General features: G+C 52.7%; 3 protein-coding genes across 5 annotated transcripts; 2 read left to right on the forward strand and 1 right to left on the reverse strand.

The window, feature by feature from the left end:
* The first annotated feature begins 22 nt into the window (after positions 1-22).
* TFPT (TCF3 fusion partner) lies at positions 23-6,735 on the forward strand. 3 transcript variants are annotated; one of them, XM_059044249.2, is made up of 6 exons: positions 23-459; positions 968-1,226; positions 4,311-4,381; positions 5,858-5,927; positions 6,011-6,229; positions 6,580-6,735. In XM_059044249.2, the coding sequence occupies exons 1-6, from the start codon at positions 437-439 to the stop codon at positions 6,697-6,699; spliced, it is 762 nt and encodes a 253-aa protein (XP_058900232.1). In that variant the 5' UTR covers positions 23-436; the 3' UTR covers positions 6,700-6,735. The 3 variants fall into 3 exon arrangements, with proteins under 3 accessions (XP_058900232.1, XP_066875074.1, XP_058900233.1); XM_067018973.1 differs by having other exon boundaries at positions 6,011-6,223; XM_059044250.2 differs by lacking the exon at positions 23-459 and adding an exon at positions 475-666.
* A 59-nt stretch (positions 6,736-6,794) lies between these two features.
* On the reverse strand, positions 6,795-9,749 carry NDUFA3 (NADH:ubiquinone oxidoreductase subunit A3). The gene is given in 5 exon segments (XM_059044297.2): positions 6,795-6,949; positions 7,470-7,547; positions 9,313-9,387; positions 9,607-9,715; positions 9,717-9,749. Coding segments are annotated over 5 exon segments (372 nt in total). The 5' UTR covers positions 9,735-9,749; the 3' UTR covers positions 6,795-6,857.
* Positions 9,750-10,593: 844 nt separating this feature from the next.
* On the forward strand, positions 10,594-14,178 carry OSCAR (osteoclast associated Ig-like receptor). The gene is made up of 3 exons (XM_067019602.1): positions 10,594-10,630; positions 13,548-13,868; positions 14,015-14,178. Exons 1-3 carry the CDS (start codon positions 10,594-10,596, stop codon positions 14,176-14,178), a joined length of 522 nt encoding a protein of 173 aa, XP_066875703.1.
* The last annotated feature ends 5,152 nt before the right edge of the window (positions 14,179-19,330 follow it).

Below are 19,330 nucleotides of genomic sequence, written 5' to 3' on the forward strand. Positions count from 1 at the left end.
CTTTCCTGGCTGCGTTTGGAACAACAACTTTATTAGCACCTGCCTCTAGGCGGAGAAGGGATGAGCAGGAGAGAAGAGAGCGGCTTTATCCGGCCACGCCCGCTGTGGACTAAGCCTGATAAGCGGAGAATCGCCATAGTCTGACGACAGGGTGTCAAGACAAGAATAAAGTCGAGGGCAACTCAGACCACCGGTGGAGGCATTCGACGGGAAAGCAAGGCTTTCAGCCGGGAGTCGAGGTGGAGGTGGAGGGGTTGGGGAGAGGAGCCGGAAATAGGAAACTACAGCTCCCAGAAGGCGCAGCGGCAAGGCCGCGGATGCTCGCGGATGCTGGGGTCGTGAAGCCTGATGGGAAAGGTAGTTTTGCGAACGACTTAACCTAGAGGTTAGCGAGGTTGGAAGTTCTGAGGCCCGGGGCGCCTGGAGTCGGAGAGAGATGGAGCTGGAGCAGAGAGAAGGGTGAGTGGCTTTGGGGAAAACTACGAATCCCAAAAGACATTGCGGCTGCATAAGAGCGGTCTTCTGCTCTGAGGACTGACGGGGATTGCAGTTCCTGCAACTCCTTTGGCTTATAACTCTTGTAGGGACTGGGGTCCGTACTCGAGCATCCTGGGGGAAAAGGCTACGGGTCCAGACTCCTGGATCTGACAGGCGAGGCGGTTGGAGGTCAGGACTCCTGGGTCTGAGTGAGGGCCTGGGGGGCTCGAACTCCCCGTGGGACTCGGGGAAGAAGGGTCTGGAAGTCTGGATTCCTTGATCCTGGGAAGCGGGTGCTGGGGCCCTGGACTCCTGGATCCTGGGAGGAAGGGGTCGGGGCTCGAACTCTTCTGGATCCCGGGAATGGTGGGCTGGGGGCCTCGGGCTCCTGCACCAGAGAGAGGAGGGATCTGGGAGTTGGGCTCCTGGTCTGTGGGAGGTGGGACTAAGGGCTAGGTATTCAGAGTCCCTGAGCCCACTGACTCTACAGGACCATGGCAGCCGTGGGCTTTGAAGAGTTCTCAGCGCCGCCAGGCTCAGAGTTGGCGCTGCCTCCTTTGTTCGGTGGTCACATTCTGGAGAGCGAACTTGAGACAGAAGTGGAGTTTGTGTCTGGGGGTCTGGGTGGCTCCGGGCTCCGGGAGCGAGATGAAGAGGAAGAGGCAGCCCGGGGCCGGCGGCGGCGCCAGCGGGAACTAAACCGCAGGAAGTACCAGGCGCTAGGTCGGCGCTGCCGGGAGATCGAGCAGGTAGGTGAGTGTGGATTCCCCCGTTTTGGGGTCCCCTGGCCTCCATTACCAATCCTTCCCAGCCTCTGCCTGTCTAGATGCCCAGCCTTCCTTGCCCGGCTGAGTGAATTTTCCATGCACTTTTCATTCATTATTAATTTATTTAGCACTTACTATGTGTCAGGCACTGTGCAAGGCGCCTTGGAGAGATGTCTCCTCTAGGAGCATCATCTGACAACCCAGATCAGCTCACTGATGTTTCACAGGTGCCTCTCTTGCTTCCCACCGATGAAACTTTTCAAATCTCCCACACCCTTTCGCGCCTCATGCCCTGTCTGCTCTGCCTCTCAGATCCCTCCGGGGTCCTTCTTCTCCCCTCCATCCCCACGCCTCTGCTCAGCCTCAGGTTCTTTCTGCTGAATCACTGCATTAGCGTTCTTGGTGAGAATGAGGATGGAGCGGTAAGCAGGGCCCATATCTTGAAAGGCCACAAACACCAGAGTAAGAGGTTTGGATTTTTTTTTTTTTGAGAGTGATGGGGAGCTCTCAAAAGGTTTCAAACAGGGGAGGGACAGGGTCAGTGTTTGAAAGACTCTCTGAATTGGGTTGGACTCTTTTGCTCGGGCCGCTGTATCAAGAACCACAAACGGATGGCTAAGTAATAGAAATGTACTGCCTCACGGTTCTGGAGACTAGAAGTCTGGGATCAAGGTGTCAGCAGGGTTGGTTCATCCTGAGGGCTGTGAGGGAGGATCTGTTACCTGTTCTAGGCATCCTCCCTAGCTTCTGGTGGTTTGCTGGAGATCTTCTGTGCTCCTTGCTTGTAGAGCTCTGCTTTCATCTTCCCGTCCTTTTGTGTGTGTGTGTGTGTATCCCAATTTCTTTTAATAAGGATGCCACCAGTCATATTGGGTTAAGGCCAATCACCTCATTTAACTTGGTTACCTTTGTGAAGGCCCTGTGTCCAAATGCGGTCACATTCTGAGGCACTGGGAGTTAAAGCTCCAGCACACCTTTTTTTGGGGGGGGACACCATCCAACCCATAACAACGGTGTTAGGGGAGCTCTGGAAGGGAGCTGCTGTAGTGGTCCAGGAAGGAGAGGAGGAGGCTTGAGCTGGGGTAGGAGTCAAGGAGAGGGGGAGAGACAGAGACGACTTAGAGAATAATAAGGAGGCGAGGTTTGAATCAAGTCTTAGATTAAGTAGGAGCATGTCAAGCTGGAGGGAAAGGTACATTTAGGGCTCTGGGTAGCACAGGGCTTACTCAGGATTGGAGAGGTGTTTGGCTTGATGGGGATGCTGGGGAGGGGATGCGAATGGCAGGCTGAGGGCAGTGGGCTTGGAGCAGGCTCGGCTCCAGCTATTAAAGGATATTCCCCTGAAGCTGCACAAAGCCTGAACCTACGCATACCCTGTGGCCAGCTGCCCCAGTCCTCCCTGCGTACCCGGCAGACGCACATACACACACACACACACACCTGATGACAGTTAATCTGATGGCGTTCCTAGCAGTACTGGGGTTTTTTTGTTCGTTTGTTTGTGTGGCCTGTGGGATCTTAGTTCCCCAACCAGGGATCAAAGTTGTGTCCCCTGCAGTGGAAGCGCCAAGTCTTAACCGCTGGACCAGCGGGGAAGTCCCTGCAGCACTCTGTAATATGGTTTTATGTACGTGTTAATATGAACTTACATGATATACGTAAGCCAGATACTCTGTACCTTGTACCAGGTAGCTTTTGCCTCCGCTTCATCCTTGAGCTCACTCCAACCTCTCTTCTCTCCACGACCACTCCTCTCTCTTCTCCCCGCCCCCCCGCGATTTCGCGACTCCTCACGTCGCTGTGTGTTCACAGGGTTTGGCAGCAAGGGTGGTGCTGTCAGAGCGGGCACTCTCGCCTGTGAGCACCCACTGCGTGCCAGCCCTGCTCTGGGGGCTTTACGCAGGGACACCTGGCAACTCCTCCAGCGCCTCCCAAGCAGCAGGTATCCTGAGCCCTGTTTAACAGATGGATGCTGGCGTCCAGAGAGGCTCAACCGTTCGCTCAAATGGAGTTGCATTTGAGCCTCTACTCTTCGCTCCCCCGTCCCCCGCCAGGAATAAGTTGTCATTATTCTCCTTTTACCAGTGCAGAAACCTGAGGCTCAGAGAAGTTAAGTAACTTGCCCAAGGTCACAGAGCTGAGAAGTGGCAGGCTGGGATTCAAGCCCAGGTCTTTCTGATGCAGGAGCAGAACATACTCTTTCACGCTTGGGCACACATCTCCTCTAATGACCTTAACTAAAGCGGCCACCTCCGGCCCTAATCTCCAGCACATCTACCAGTTTGGTGTCTTTTTTTTTTTTTTTTTTTTTTTTTGCGGTACGCGGGCCTCTCACTGTCTGTGGCCTCTCCCGTCGCGGAGCACAGGCTCCAGACGCGCAGGCTCAGCGGCCACGGCTCATGGGTCCAGCTGCTCTGCAGCATGTGGGACCTTCCCGTACCGGGGCACGAACCCGCGTCCCCTGCATCGGCAGGCGGACTCTCGACCACTGCGCCACCAGGGAAGCCCAGTTTGGTGTCCTTCAAGCACTTTATCACTAGGTGAAGTCATTTGTTTAGCAGTATTTAGGGAGCACCCCCTCTGCCAGGGTCTGCTCAAGGCACCGGGGACAGAGGCCCAAATCCTGGTCCTTTGGGGCTTCTGTTCTGGTGGGAGAGACGGAGAGTGAGGACACTGCATAGAGAGAGAGGCTATAAGACGATGGAAAAGTGGAGCTGAGGAGGGGGGGGGGATGCTCTGGCATGGGAGGTGGGGGAGAGGCTGCTGCAGTTAACAGGAGGTCTGAGCAGGTAGCCTTTGGGTGCAGCCTGTGAGAGAGCTATGCAGGCACCTGGGGAAGAGCACACGGAAAGCCCCCAGGACAGGACGGTGTCAGGGGACTCGAGCGTGAGCTTGGAGGCCAGTGTGAGTGGCGTGGACGAGGGAGAGGAGCAAGCGAGGCGGTGGGGAGGGGGAAGGAGCAGACACAGCGGGCCCTGGAGGCCCCGCCCTCCAGCGGGGCCCCATTCACCACGCGCTGCGCACGCGGAGGGCGGCTGACCTGTGCTTCCTCCCACCTCCCCGCAGGTGAACGAGCGGGTCCTGAACAGGCTCCATCAGGTACAGAGGATAACTCGGAGACTCCAGCAGGAGCGGAGGTAACCCCGCACACCTGCTCTGGGCCTGCATCGCCTGCCTCTTTTCCCCAAGCCGCCACCGCCACCCTGGGCCTTGGGGGAGAGGTGTGCCCCCTTTGAGTGGAGCGGAGCAGAGCGCAGGAGACCAGACTTAGGGTCACGGGCTCAGCTTCAAGCACCGTTCTGCTGTGCGACTCGGGGCAAGCCACATCCCCTCCCTGAGCCCCAGTTCCCGGTCAGCTAAGGGTTAACGCTAAGATCACAAGGCTGCTGAGGGTTAAATGGGAGCCCACGGGGGATGAGCTCGGCTGAGCCTCCCGCCTCGGGTCTCGGTGACCAGGACGGGGAGGGAGCTCTGGGGCCGGCCCACCCCCCCACTGGGTCCCCATCTCCGTGAAACGTGGAGAACGGGCCTCACGACAGTCTCCGTGATGCCGAGAGCCCCGGCCAGGCCTCAGCCCTCCACTCACCTGACCCAGTGGATACACCCTCTTCTTGGAAGCACTTTCTCGGCCAGGTCACTCATCTGCCTCGGTTTCCCCTCCTCCCGGCCATTGATTGTTGCCCCTTTGCTGGTTCATTCTCCTTCCCCCAAACCCTGAACCTGCAGTAGCCAGGGCTCAGCTCCCGGGTCCTCCTCTTGTCCACACCTGTGCTGTCCAGGATGCTAGCTGCAGGTGGTGACTTTATTTGACACTGAAGTTGAATTTTAACATTCATTAAAATAAATTTCAATTCATTCAAATGAAACTGAAAATTCAGTTCCTCAGTGGTCACGGGCCAAGTTTATTAAGACGAAGTGAAATTGGAAATTCACTCCCTCAGTTGCACGAGCCTCATTTCATGTGCTCGGTAGCCACGTGGTTCCGATTTTCATCTGAATTAACTGAAATCAAGCGAAATTTAAAATTTCCATTCCTCAGTCACTCCCGCCACGCGGCAGGCGCTCAAGGATGGTGACAGGTGGTCAGTGGTTTCCGTGGTGGATAGCACAGAGAGGACACCTGATACCCACTCGTACAATAAGAGACTGTGCATGTAAAACGCTCCACCCAGGCGCTGGCTTATGGGGACCATCTAACCAGAGCTTAAAACGAACAGAAACCAAAAGCTTTTAGAAGTGGGGTGGGAAGAGAAGGCCGCGCCAGCAGTGAGGGCGCTCTGGCCCCGCCTCCCAGGGATGAATGAAAATAATAACTTACGTGTGGCTGTTCGCAAGCCGAGTACTGCAGAGCTGCCATCGAGCTGCAGTGTCGTGGCCAGCGGGCCGCCCAGGTGCGGTCACCTCCAGATGACAGAGCGGGAGCAGAGGTGCAGGTCACCTGGTCCTGCCCAGAGCCCCACTGGCTGCTCAAGTGCTTGACACACCCGGGTGTCTCAGACCTTCTGGGTCCGGGACAGCCTTGGCTTCAGAGTCAGAGCTGGGCTGTCGGGGGGCCCCCTTCCCAACCGCCAGAAGATACAGCTGCCCCCCCGGCGGCTTCTCTCCGGCCGCAGGTTCCTCATGAGAGTGCTGGACTCCTACGGTGACGAGTACCGCGCCAGCCAGTTCGCCATCGTGCTGGAGGTGAGTGCGGTGCGGTCGCGGGTGCGCCCCGGGAACCCGGAGCCCACACACAGCCTTCACGGGCCCACCCCCCTGTCTGCCAGGACGAGGGCAGCCAGGGCACAGACGCCCCCACCCCAGGCAACGCCGAGAACGAGCCTCCAGAGAAAGAGGGGCTGTCGCCGCCTAGAAGGACGCCCGCACCCCCTGAACCTGGCAGCCCGGCCCCTGGCGAGGGGCCCAGCGGGCGGAAGAGGCGGCGAGCCCCCCGGGACGGCCGCCGAGTGGGAGCTGCGCTGACTCCGGAACTGGCCCCGGTACAGGTGGGGGCGGCCTGGAGTCCAGGGGTCCGCGGGGCGGGGCTGGGGCTCCGGGGCTGCCCTGCTGCGCTGCCCGGGGCGGGGGCGGGGGAGCTGGAAGGGTTGGGCAGGGCTGGCGGAAGATGCCAGGCAAGGGGCTTGCTATCTGGAGGCGGCTCTGGGGAGAAGAGACGACAAGCGGGGAGGGTGGGCGGCCGAGGAGAGAGGGGGCGGGTGAGGGAGGTGACATTGGAGAGCGTGCGGGCCTGGGCACTGGGGATGCCCGGACTTCTGGTGCACGGAGGACGCCGTCTGGCCTGGGAAAGAGCAGCGAGGCCGGGGCCCTTCTCACGCCTTGTTCTCATCTCCCCCAGATTAAGGTCGAGGAAGACTTCGGCCTTGAAGCGGATGAGGCCCTGGACTCCGGCTGGGTTTCTCGGGGGCCAGACAAGCTGCTGCCCTACCCCACCCTAGCCAGCCCCGCCTTTGACTGACCCCCCTCCCCCCAGTAAACCAACGCCTACACTTGCCTCGGCCGCTGTCCGCCGCTTCCACCTGCAGCCGCACACACTGGGACGGGACGCCGGGCGCGGTTTTCACATTTTTATTGGGGGCCGTCAGGGAGGGGGCCTCTCCCTGTCAGTGGAGGAGCTCACAGTTCCTTCAGCCACTCCAGGCTTGGGCCCTGGGGGTCCTGGGGGTGGCTGGGCACGTCAGGCATGTTCCCGTCGTCTCGGAGGGGCACTGTGGGGCAGGAGGGGGGCCACTGAGACGAGCAGATCGCCGGGGGCCCACAGGAGGGCTGGCCTGCCAGCTTACTTTCAAAGAGGGAAACGGGACCCCAGGGAGAGTTAAGAGACAGAGTAAGGGTCAGAAAGTCAGAGATGCGGGGAAGTGGGGAGAGAGAGACCTAGAGACGTGGGAAACCAGAACGATGGATACAGAAAGGAGACCCAGAGAAAGACCCAACAGATACAAGGAAGCAGAACAGAGACCTGGAGAGGTGGAGACCCAGGAAGACAAAACCCCAGAAAGCAACAGAGATTGGGAACCCGGACAAGGACAGAAATCTGGAAGCATGACAGAAACTCGAAGTGCCAAAACAGACAGCGCATTTTACGGCATGTGGATTATATCCACTGAAGGAGAAAAAGAGAGTCTAGACTGCACTGCAGAATCTTGGATCCCCGCAGAGGAAAGACCTGCCCACCCTTCCAGCCCCAGCTCAGCAAGGTCCAAGGCTGCTGCCCTGGCTCCCACTCACCTGGGTAGTTGTAGGGTGTGGCCTCGTTGATCATGATGGAGTACTTGGTGTAGGGGCTGAGCGCAGGCAGAATTATAGCTGCGGAGAGACACAGGGGTGAGGCCCAGGGGAAGGAGGTGGCGGCGGGGAGAGTAGCTGAGCCTTTTCAAGATGGGGGCCAAGTGCATGCGGGGAGGGGAGGAGGGGGGGTCCAGCACCTCCAGGAGGCACCCTGGCACCCTGGGAGCCCTGTACATCAGCAGAAGGGTTTATAAGACTTTTTTTTTTTTTGGAAGTGAGGGTGGAAGCCAAGCATCCACAGACTTGTGGGACCTACAAGACACAGGAAGGAAGAAAGGGTTGGTCACAGAATGAGCATATTTGAGTCACGGAGCATATGAAGGGGTGTGGGTCCGGGGTGTCTTGGGAATGTTCCAGAGAAATCATGAACTGTTACAAACTGAGGAGAAGGTTTTGTACAAAGAACAGTCATTGAGAAATTACAGTCCACCTGGCGTAGCAGCAAGGAGTCATGGCGGGGGGGGGGGGCAGGGCATATAAAGGAATATTCTGGGTCAGTGCTGTCCGATATAAGAGCCACGTGTGTAATTTTACATTTTCTAATAGCCACATAAAAGTTAAAAGATACAGGGCTTCCCTGGTGGCACAGTGGTTAAGAATCCGCCTGCCAATGCAGGGAACACGAGTTCGAGCCCTGGTCCGGGAAGTTCCCACATGCCGCACAGCAACTAAGCCCGTGCGCCACAACTACTGAGCCTGCGAGCCACAACTACTGAGCCATTGTGCCGTAACTACTGAAGCTCACGCGCCTAGAGCCCGTGCTCTGCAACAAGAGAAGCCACCACAATGAGAAGCCCCCGCACCACAACAAAGAGTAGGCCCCGCTCGCCGCAACTAGAGAAGAGCTGCATGCAGCAACAAAGACCCAAGGCAGCCAAAAGTAAATAAATAAATAAATTTATGTAAAAAAAAAAAGTTAAAACATACAAATTTAAAAATAAATTTAACGTGGTATACCCAAGACATTTCAACATATCCTCGGCATAAAAGACATTGATATTTTATATACTCTGTTATACAAAGTCTTTGAAATCCGGTGTATGCTTTACATCGGGGTAACATGTACCATCTCAATTCACACGGGCCCCATTTCAAGTGCTCAGTGGCCCAGGTGATCCGTGGCTGCCGTGTGGGACAACTGTGTTCTAGAACCTTACTCTGTGTGTGGCCTGCCCACCAGCAGTATTGACAAGACCTGGGAACGTGTTAGAAATGCAGCATCCCCAGACCTACTTAATCAGAACCTGTATTTCACCAAGACCCACAGCATCACCTTGAAATCTGAGTAGCCCAGTTCTACAACCGAAGATCGCAGAAGCACGTTAGAATCACTGGGGGACTTTCACAAGACACAAGATTCCCTAGCCCCACCTCCACCCCACACAATTCAATTCAGAATCTGGGGGGAGGGGATGAGGGTGAAAAGGGAGGATAAGGACATTACCTTTCATTTATTATTATTATTATTATTAGCTATTATAATGCACAGCTAGGGTTGACAACCTCTTCTTTGAACGGATTCTGGACCTCTTGGGTGGGTGTGTACGGGGTGGGGAGCGATGTGGTGGTGGAGGAGTCATACTACTAGGGGTGGGGGTGTTGGCATACAAGCGGGGACACGGAACGTTGAGGGCGGCGGTCGGGCCTCGGGGGTACAGGATGGAACTATGGGGGGGGCGATGGAGCACTGGTCGGCGGCAGTGGCACCTCTAGGGAGTGGAGGAGATAAAGCGGGGACGCCGATTGGGGGTGATGCACTTTCGCGCCTGGGGCACTCACGCACCGAGACCCCCGATGGTGAAGGATGCCACTAGCACCGGCTCCTTGGCCCAGACATTCCTGAGAAAGGCGGCGATTCCTGGAAGGGTGGGAGAGGAGGGTCATCCCTGCAGGTGATGCCCCCGGTGACCTCTACCCCTCTCGCGCCACCCCTGCCCTGGAGGAGCTCCCTCGTGGCCTCTGCGTCCCCCTCCGGCCCGGACCCCACCGCCTCCACGGGGCCTCCGTCCTGCCCTACCCCTGGCACCACCCAGGGTTCCCGGTACCATCCCCGCGCGATGACGGAACCCGCACTTACTCCCGGCCATCTTGGTCTCGGCAACGGCGGCGGCGGCTGCGGCGGCTGCGGTGGCGAGGGCGCGGAGCACTCTGGGAGTTGTGGTCCCTGGGCACGGCCTCCGCAGTCGGGAGTCCGCGCGTGCTCATTGGCGCAGAACAGAAATCCCAGGCGGTGGCGGGGGTGCGGAGCACTCTGGGAGTTGTGGTCCTGGCCCGCTAGCCTCCACGGCCTGAATCCGCGCGTGCGCACTGGCGCAGAACAGCAGTCCTAGCCGATGGCTGCGGGGAAAAGAGGTAGTGCTGCAGATTTAAGCGCACCTTTGGCGCACCTACCGCCGCTCTCTTTTTTTCTCTCCGCCTAGAAAGTCGTTCCAGAGGAGTAACTTACAGTCCTACTGCGGCCCAGCTAAGGCGGAAATGCATCAGTCCTCATTTTATAGTTTACTTATGAGAGCCCATTTTACAGATGGACAAACGGAGGCTGGGAGAGGACGAATCACCAATTTGAGGTCTCAGCTTAAAATCAGTTCGTCCTGCAAACCCTAATTCTCATCCCAGAAGGGTTAGGGGCCTTCTGTGTACTCTCACAGTGCCCTATGTGACCTCCATTATAGCGTACATCATTTTGTTTTGTTTTGCTTTAACTAACCTGGTCGGAATCTGCCTTTCCATCAGGCTGGGAGCTACTTGAGCACAGGAATGGGGTCTGACTCCCTTCTGTGCCCCTTTCCCCCAACCGTGTAGCACAGGGTCTGGCACATAATAGGTGCTAATTTTTTTTTTTTTTAAAGTTTAATGAACACAACAGTTATGACTGCGCCCTCTCCCAACTTTTTCCACAGCACCACGGGGCTGTGACACAATCACCCAGGGGCCCCCACCTCTCTCCTTCCTTCTCCTCCCTAAATAGGGCTCTGGCTTCCTGATGTTGCCGCATTTCCTGGTAGCGGAGAGGGCACGGCCGAGCCCTGGCTCCTGTTCCTGCTCTATCCGAGAACTGCCCACCATGGCCCTGGTGATGAATCTGCAGCTGCTGACTCTCTGTGAGACACCCCACCCCCTTCTCCCTGGGCCCATGGCTGGGCTGGGGTCTCCCTGAGGGCAGGTGCAGGGTGATCAGGAGGCACGAGCTGAGGGTTTGGAATTCTAGGCCAGAATAACAGGACTGGGGCTCAGACCCCTGGGTCCTAAGGCAAGAGGACCCAGGGGTCCTGAATTCCTGGGTTCCTGGAAGAGGAGGAAGTTGGGGGCAGGATTCTCTAGATCTTGAAGCAGGAGAGGACTAGGGATCTGAATTCCTGGGGACAGAGAACCTATAATCCTAGATCTTGATGTGGGAGGGAGATGGAGAAGCCAAGACACCTGGGAAAGAAGGAAACTGGGGGCCCAGACTCCTGAAGCCCAGAGAGGAGAAACTGTGGGCTCAGATTATTGTCTCCTGGAAACGGTGGAATCCAAGGGCCTGAACTCTTGGGTGTAGAGGCAAGAGGGGCTTGGGTCCAGACTTTTGGGCTCTTAAATAAGTGGGGACTGGAAGTCTGAATTTATGGCTACTGAGGAGGAAGTATGGGCAAGATTTCTGTTTCCCAGAGGATAGAGGGCCTGGGGACTTAGATTCCGGGGTGCCCAATGAGGTGGGGCCGGGAGCAGCCGAAGGCTTTGACAAGACCAAGCCCCTTCGGCTGGTGTGTCACGCAGACATCACTCCAACTGGTGAGTAACACTCCGCGCCCATTCTCCTGTGTGTTGCTGACACCCCATTTCCAACTACTCAGATTTTATTTTGGTGCCTCCCCTCCCCCCAGATTTCCTTACTTCCCTCCCCCTTCCTTTATTTCTTTCCCTCCTTTCTTCCTCATTCATTTTAGTGACCAGTATAGGTAAGTAGTGAAGATCATGAACTTTGGAGTTAAAGAGACCTAAGCTGGAACCCCAGTTTCACCATCGTATTCATTTATGACCTTGAACAAACCACTGAATGCTAAGACTCAGTTTATTTCTCTGTAAAATGGGCTGTTGTGAGGATTTAATAAAATCACATGCATAAAACCCTTGGCTCAGAGCTTGGCAAAGTGCAGGGCTCAAGAAATAGGATCTCTGGCAATGCCTATTATTCCCCTTTGGAAAGTAGGGTCCTCCACCCTGAGACAGCCCTGGGGTTTCTTTCCAGGGTTTCTGATGGGTGAGACCTCTTCTTCCTCTCAATTTCCCTCCATTACACTCCAACTTCAAATAAGAATCACCTGGAGAACCATTAATACCTTAGCTATCAATTTATTTTAATTATTTTTTAAATGTTAAAGCTAACACACATTCATGGTTTTAAAAATTATTATCAAGGAACATATAACAACCTCCTTCTTCAACCCTTCCTCATCTTCCTTAAATAATCTGAATCCTTATAAAAAATTTCCATGCTTTCAAACACACGTATATATTTTTGTACTTCTTTTTCTCCCAAAGCAAGATTATTTCGTGACTCACGTTGTTCTGCATCTTACAATTTTCACTTTGCAATCTTTCTTGCAGACGTTTCCATGTCATTATAGCTAGCTCTACCTTTCTCTCTCTCTTTTAAAGCTGCTGTCTAGCATTTGCCATTGTACGGCTGGATTCTAGTTTACTTGGTCCTCTTGATGCATATTTAGGTTGTTTCCAGCTTTTTCCCTCACAATCATTGCTGCAGTGAGCGTTTCTGGATAAGCTTTTTGTGCCCGTGTAAGTGCATTTGTCTCGGGTGGACTTATTGGGTGGCTGGCCATGCCGTTTGCGTGTCTTGATAGAAACTGACAAAATGACTTCTCAAAAGGTGCAACTGAGCGCACCTAAGTGCCTGTTTTACTACATAGTCAGCCAAACACAATGTTAACCATTATTTAAATTTTTGACAACCTGAGAGGCAAAAATGTCTTACTATTGTTTTAGTTTTTAAAACTATCACTAAGGTTGGACAACTTTCACATCATAACCCCCAAATGTGTTTTGGTCAGTTGGACTTCCTCTTCTGTGAACTGCCTATTCATATGTTTTGCCCAACTTTCAGTTGAACTGGCTCTAGGATTTCTTTCTACACTCGTAACCTATGTGATTTTTGAATAAGCCATTTCTGCCAGTGCTGTCACTTGTCTTCTAGCTTCATTTATATGTCTTTTCTCATACACAGCTTAAAAACGTTGAAGCTGTCAATTAACCTTGTTCCTTCTGAGTTTTTCATTTTATATTTTAAGACAGCCTTCTCTACTCCCAAGACAAATATATTTTCCTATATTTTCTTCTAATACTTTTTTTTTTTTTTTTTTTTTTTTTTGCAGTACACGGGCCTCTCACCGCTGTGGCCTCTCCCGTTGCGGAGCACAGGCTCCGGACACGCAGGCTCAGCGGCCACGGCTCACGGGCCCAGCCACTCTGCGGCATGTGGGATCCTCCCGGACCGGGGCTCGAACCCGTGTCCCCTGCCTCGGCGGGCGGACTCTCAACCACTGCGCCACCAGGGGAGCCCGCTGCTAATACTTTTTTATAGTTGTTTTTTTTTTAAAAAAAAACACATGTAGTTCTTTACATTAATCTGCAATTAGTTTTGGGCAATGGTGTGAGGTAGGGACCCAACAGTTTTTCCCCCAAATAGATAGCAAGTTTTGGCAACTACTGAAATATGTCAAATATGGTACAAATATTCTGGAGGGCAATTTGAAATCACAGATTTCTGGGACCCAGTCCCTTGAAGGTGATGTTTAAAAACCATGGAGTAAAGGTCAGGAGTTGATGCCCTGCTCCTCTGATTTGCAGCTAATTTTGACAGGCCTTGGTTGGGGTCCAACGTCTCCCCTATTTTACAAGCAGGGAACTGAGGCTGAGAAAGGGCCAGTGATTCTCAAGGAGATTCTCCTCCTACCCCAGCTGCCCCCTCATTTCCTTGGGCTCCTAGGAAGCCTGAGGACCCAGGCAGCCCCGTTTATTCAGTCCCCGCAGCCTCATACCCCAAGCCGTGGCTGGGGGCTCAGCCAGCTGCACTTGTGACCTCCGGGGTCAACGTCACTTTGAGGTGCCGGGCACCCCAGCCAACCTGGAGGTTTGCACTCTTCAAGTCTGGAGAGGTTGCTCCTGTGCTTTACCGGGATGTATCTGTGGAGCTGGCGGAGTTCTTCCTGGAGGAGGTGTCCCCAGACCAGGGGGGCAATTACCGTAGCCGCTGGGCATCGGCGCGGCCGGTGAGGGGCCCCAGCCCCCTGCCCCCAGACCCAGGGGTCCAGGCCCCCGGCCCCTCCTCCCTCAGCCCCAGGGGTCCGGGACCCCTGCTCCCATCGACCCCCCTCAAGTCTGAGACTGGGATTTGCATCCCAACTCCACTCTGGAGGCTAGGGAGCCAGAGGGTGGGCCGAACGTGTGGTTCGGACGCTGGCCGCCTCTCTCCCTTGCTGGCCCCGCAGGCTCGGGCTCCCCGGACTACACCCAGTGCAACCTCGTCCGCCTGGGGCTGGCGGGCCTGGTCCTCATGTCTCTGGGCACGCTGGTCGTTTTCGACTGGCGCAGGCAGACTCGCAGATGCAAACTATTATATATGGAATGGATAAACAACAAGGTCCTACTGTAGAGCACAGGGGACTATATTCAATACCCTATGATAAACCATAATGGAAAAGAATATGACAAAGAATGTATATATATATGTCTGTGAGTCACTTTGCTGTACAGCAGAAATTAACACGACATGATAAATCAACTATTACTTCAATTTTAAAAAGTCAGCTCGCCCCTTTCTTAGAAAGACAGCATGGTAATCACTCCTGTTGTTGGCCAGTGTTGGGGAGGGGAAATTTCCCCCTCTACCCCTTGAGTTCTCGTGGCTGGACTAATAATAACACTGACACAAGACAGACTAACAGTAAGACAGGAAACCAACCAGGACCTACTGTAGAGCACAGGGGACTCTACTCAATATTCTGTAATAACATATATGGGAAAAGAATCGGAAAAAGAATGGATATGTGTATATGTATAACGGAATCACTTTGCTGTATACCTGAAACTAACATAACATTGTAAATCAACTATACTTAAAAAAAAAAAAACCAAAAAGAAAAAAACCCAAGGACTTCCCTGGTGGTCCAGTGGTTAAGACTCCTCGATCCCAATGCAGGGAGCCCGGGTTCGATCCCTAGTCAGGGAAATAGATCCCACATGCATGCCACAAGGAAGATCCCTCATGCTGCAGCTAAGACCCGGTGTAGCCAAATAAATAAAAATTTTAAAAATTAAAATAAAATGATGCTCAGAGAGTGAACAAAAGCAGGCAGCTTTTATATATTTTTACACAAAACAATAAATTTGTGAGGATTTGACAGGACAAAAAACTTAGATGTGGATGCTTAATTAGTAAGGAATTTAATGCAAAGTTTGGGCTTGGGTAGTAACTTTAATTCAAAACAATCAATATACCATTGAAGCACATTTTGGGGTGGCCTGCCTTTTAACCCAACACCACGGATCTCCAAATGCTCCCCATTTGGGGCACTAGTATATAAATGAACCAAAGAAGGCCTCTGTATATGCGTGTACTTTCTTCACAGCAGGCTGAGATCCGTTAGCTCAAAAGCCCATTGGCACCAAACTCAAACTTTTACACATGCAATTGTTTAAAATATAGAGCCAATAAGCAGATTTTTAACTAGTTAGAGCCTGCCTGCTTTGCATACCCCAAGAAACTGCAGCCAGCATCTGCTAGCCATAGGTAAACCCTGTACCACCACAAGACCCCAAACTGCTGCTGTGGGCTGGAGCTCTCTGACCCGAGGCTCCCTGCCTGTGCAGGGGGACAACAGCGCCTAGACCCAGAAACCTCCTCTTCAATAGCCCTCTTGTTCCTTAGCCCACCTCGCCTTCCGGGTAGCAGCCCCCAGCCCTTTGCCTTTGGCAGGTTTCAAGCAGCGAGGACCCTTCTCCCATGCAAACCCATCAAAACAGCCTCCAAAGAAAATTCCTTGTGTGCCACTGCCACCTCGCGGTCATATCTTTTTCCTTGCTCGGCGCCAAAATCCCTGACCTCATCAGGGGCCCAATACGACGACGACGGCACTCGCGGGCTTTGCTGTCTGGCAGTGGCGCGTGTCACTCTGTTCCCAGCTTTCTGTTCCACCTGACACAGTGACCAGCAATGCTTGAGAAGAGATTCTGGCCTCTCCATCAGTCTGGGTACCTGAGCGGGAGAATGAACAGCGCCCCCTGCCGGCTGTCTCCACTATTGGCTCCCTGCCCCGCCTTGCTCCAGGCACCTCTCCTAAGAGCCAATCAACGTTACCGTCTTTTTTTTTTTTTTTTTTGGCCTTGCTGCGTGGCTAGGGATTGAACCCGGGCCATGGCAGTGAAATCCCTGAGTCCTAAGCGCTGGACTGCTAGGGAATTCCCAATGTTACCGTCTTCTTGTGCACCTGTTTCAGTCAATTGGGACTTTTATAACAAAATACCCTAGACTGGGTGGCTTGAACAACAGAAACTTATTACTCACAGTCTGGAGGCTGGGAAGTCTGAGACCAGAGTGCAAAGAATGGTTTTGGTGACAGCCCTCCCCTGGCTTGCAGACAGCTGCGGAGAGGGGGAGAGGGAGAGGGAGAGGGAGAGGGAGAGGGAGAGGGAGAGGGAGAGGGAGGAGGGAGGGAGAGAGAGGGAGAGAGAGGGAGAGAGGAGGGAGGGAGGGAGGGAGAGAGAGAGAGAGAGAGAGAGAGAGAGAGAGAGAGAGAGAGAGAGAGAGAGAGAGAGAGAGAGAGAGGGAGAGAGAGAGAGAGAGAGAGAGAGAGAGGAGAGGGAGAGAGAGAGAGAGAGAGAGGGAGAGAGAGGGAGAGAGAGGGAGAGAGGGAGAGGGAGGGAGGGAGGGAGGGAGGGAGGGAGAGAGGGAGAGGGAGGGAGAGAGAGAGAGAGAGAGAGAGAGAGAGAGAGAGAGAGAGAGAGAGAGAGAGAGAGAGGGAGGGAGAGAGAGAGAGATCTCACCTCTCTCATTACAAGAGCTCTAATTCCATCATCGGTGCTCCACCCTCATGACCTCATCCTAATTACCTCCTAAAGGCCCCATACCAGCACATCTAGAGCTAGGGCTTCAACGTAAGAATTCGGGGGAGATAACAGACAGCCTCATAACAGCATGCTTCTGGAGATCTTGTATCCATTGCTTATATCTAAAGAAGTATGAAAAGTTCATGCCATGGTAAGGGGGTGGTTCTGCTATGGCATCCTGGAAACTTTTCACATATTCATTTAGTCAGAGGCTTGAACTGTAGCCAATCTGAGTCTTGGCAGAAAGCTTAAAAAAAAAAAAAAAAGCTTATGATCCTCCTGGAACATGAGAAAATGAGAGGCTTGTGAGCAGCTGCTATCTCCCATCTCCCACTCACTTATTTTTTTTTTGACTGCACCGTGTGGCTCAGTTCCCCAACCAGGGATTGAACCCAGGCCACAGCAGTGAACGCCCAGAATCCTAACCACTAGGCCACCAGGGAACTCCCTCCTACTCACCTTTTTATCTTCCCTGGAGGCTTTCATGAGACAGTTTCTCATTGTTTCCTGGGTTCTGATGAGATGTCTTTCTGCCCAGTCCCCCTCAGATTGGAGCTGCAGAATATAAAAATGCTTAGCTGTAGTCTAGATTCGACTCTTGTACTATACTAAAAAGGTATTCGGTCTTTGTTCCTGGCTGCTGGCACAGAGCTCCTACAATCCTTGTAATTTCCTGAGTGAGGGTGGTGGGAGTGCCCTGTGTTCTAATGAGGCCACTCTTGGTGGGTCTCTAGGGGCTGCTCATCAGAAAGACCAAGTCTTGATTAGAAGCGTGGAGCTTTCATCACCACCCCCAACTTCCAGAGAGGGGAGAGGGGCTGGAGATTGAGTTAATCACCAATAGTTTAATCAATCATGTCTGTGTAATGGAACCTTCATAAAAACCCCTAAACAAAGGATGAAGATCTTTCTGAGTCATAAAACTGATTTAAGGAATCTGGTTAGATAAAGTGCCGAGCTGAAAGCATTCCCAAGAACATCAATCTTGTTTTCTGGTGGAATGTGGAGAATTATATGAGTATTCATAACTCGTGCCAAATTGTCCTCTGTTGAAATAAGTTCACACACAGAAGTGGTATTTGAACAAAAGGGTCTCATAAGAATCTCAAGACTTTAAAAAAATCATTGCCACAACTTTTGAAAATAACTTTCCAAGAAACACCTGTAATTATCATTGGTTTTCCTCCTTGATAATTTGTTGCCTTGTTGATTTTTCTATGTTCCTAAATGGTAAGACAAGTCAGACCTATCAAGACAACAGAGCCTCAGGACTATTTTTGCTCTTCTTCCAAAAGAAGGATGGAAAAAACAATAAAAACCTGTGATTTGCTTGGTTTCTCATTTTAACAAAAGATTGAGAACTTCTTTTTATTTAAATTAGCATATCTGTCAAATGCGGTATGTAGACTTGTAGTTTAAAGATTTGGAACCTGATTTTTTTTAAAAAACTGGACATTTTTGAGATCATTGGGGAAATTTGAATACTATCTGGATATCAGATACTATCAAGGAAGTACTGTTGGTTTTCCTAGTGCGATACTGCTGTGGTGGTTATATATTTTTTTAAAAGATTCTCATCTAATAAAGACATCTGTGTACTAAAATATTTGGGGATTAAAAAGATGAGTTTAAAACAAAAAACCTCTTCCACTGGAGGAAAAAGAAAAAAGGATGAGTTCACAAGAAAAATCACTCAATAAAATTTACCTATTACTTTAATAACTACTATTATAATTATAGCATATCAGATTGTGCTTATGCACAATCCTGGTCCACGTCCCTCCACCCTCGAAGGCAACCACGGCTTGGTCCATTTCTGAACATAAAGCCGCAAAACTGGATCTGGGATCATTTTTCCAGACACTTTTGGGGTTTTAGTTTGAGGTCCCCAAATCATTCAAAGTCTACACCCTTGTCTTTTCTCCATTATCAGGAGATCTATGGTTGTCAATTTATGGTAAAGAAGGAAGCAATAAAACACTGGTCAGGGGCTTCCCTGGTGGTGCAGTTGTTGAGAATCCGGCTGCCAATGTAGGGAACACGGGTTCGAGCCCTGGTCTTGGAAGATCCCACATGCCACGGAGCAACTAAGCCCGTGCACCACAACTACCAAAGCCTGCGTGCCCTAGAGCCCGTGCTCCACAACAAGAGAAGCCAACACGATGAGAAGTCCACGCACTGCAACGCGGGGGCCACCCTTTGTTGCGGTGCGCGGGCTTCTCACTGCGGTGCCTTCTCTTGTTGCAGAGCACGGGCTCTAGGCACGTGGGCTTCAGCAGTTGTGGCTCACAGGCTCAGTAGTTGTGGTGCACAGGCTTATCTGCTCCGCGGCATGTGGAATATTCCCAGACCAGGGATTGAACCTGTATCCCCTGCATTGGGAGCACAGACTCTTAACCACTGGGCCACCAGGGAAGTCCCACAGGCAGGCTTCTTAGTTGCGGCTCCAGGGCTCCTTAACATGGCTCGCTGGCTCTTTAGTTGAGGCACTTGGGCTCCTTAGTTGTGGCATGTGAACTCTTAGTTGCGGCATGCATGTGGGATCTAGTTCCCTGACCGGGGATCGAACCTGGGCCCTCAGCACTGGGAACATGGAGCCTAGCCTTATCCACTGGACCGCCAGGGAAGCCCCAACATAACACTATGATGTATAAAATAAACAACAAGGTCCTACTGTATAGCACAGGGAACTATCTTCA

The sequence above is a fragment of the Kogia breviceps genome, chromosome 18, assembly GCF_026419965.1.
Source record: "Kogia breviceps isolate mKogBre1 chromosome 18, mKogBre1 haplotype 1, whole genome shotgun sequence".
NCBI lineage: Eukaryota > Metazoa > Chordata > Mammalia > Artiodactyla > Physeteridae > Kogia > Kogia breviceps.

Excerpts from the sequence above, each read along its gene's own strand:
- TFPT (XM_059044249.2), top strand. The coding sequence starts at position 437 with ATGGAGCTGGAGCAGAGAGAAGG. Across the intron at positions 1,227-4,310 it reads GCTGCCGGGAGATCGAGCAG|GTGAACGAGCGGGTCCTGAA; the intron begins GTAGGTGAGTGT and ends ACCTCCCCGCAG. Across the intron at positions 4,382-5,857 it reads AGACTCCAGCAGGAGCGGAG|GTTCCTCATGAGAGTGCTGG; the intron begins GTAACCCCGCAC and ends CTCCGGCCGCAG.
- OSCAR (XM_067019602.1), top strand. The coding sequence starts at position 10,594 with ATGGCCCTGGTGATGAATCTGCAGCTGCTGACTCTCT. Across the intron at positions 10,631-13,547 it reads TCTGCAGCTGCTGACTCTCT|TCCCCGCAGCCTCATACCCC; the intron begins GTGAGACACCCC and ends CCGTTTATTCAG. Across the intron at positions 13,869-14,014 it reads CTCCTCCCTCAGCCCCAGGG|GCTCGGGCTCCCCGGACTAC; the intron begins GTCCGGGACCCC and ends CTGGCCCCGCAG.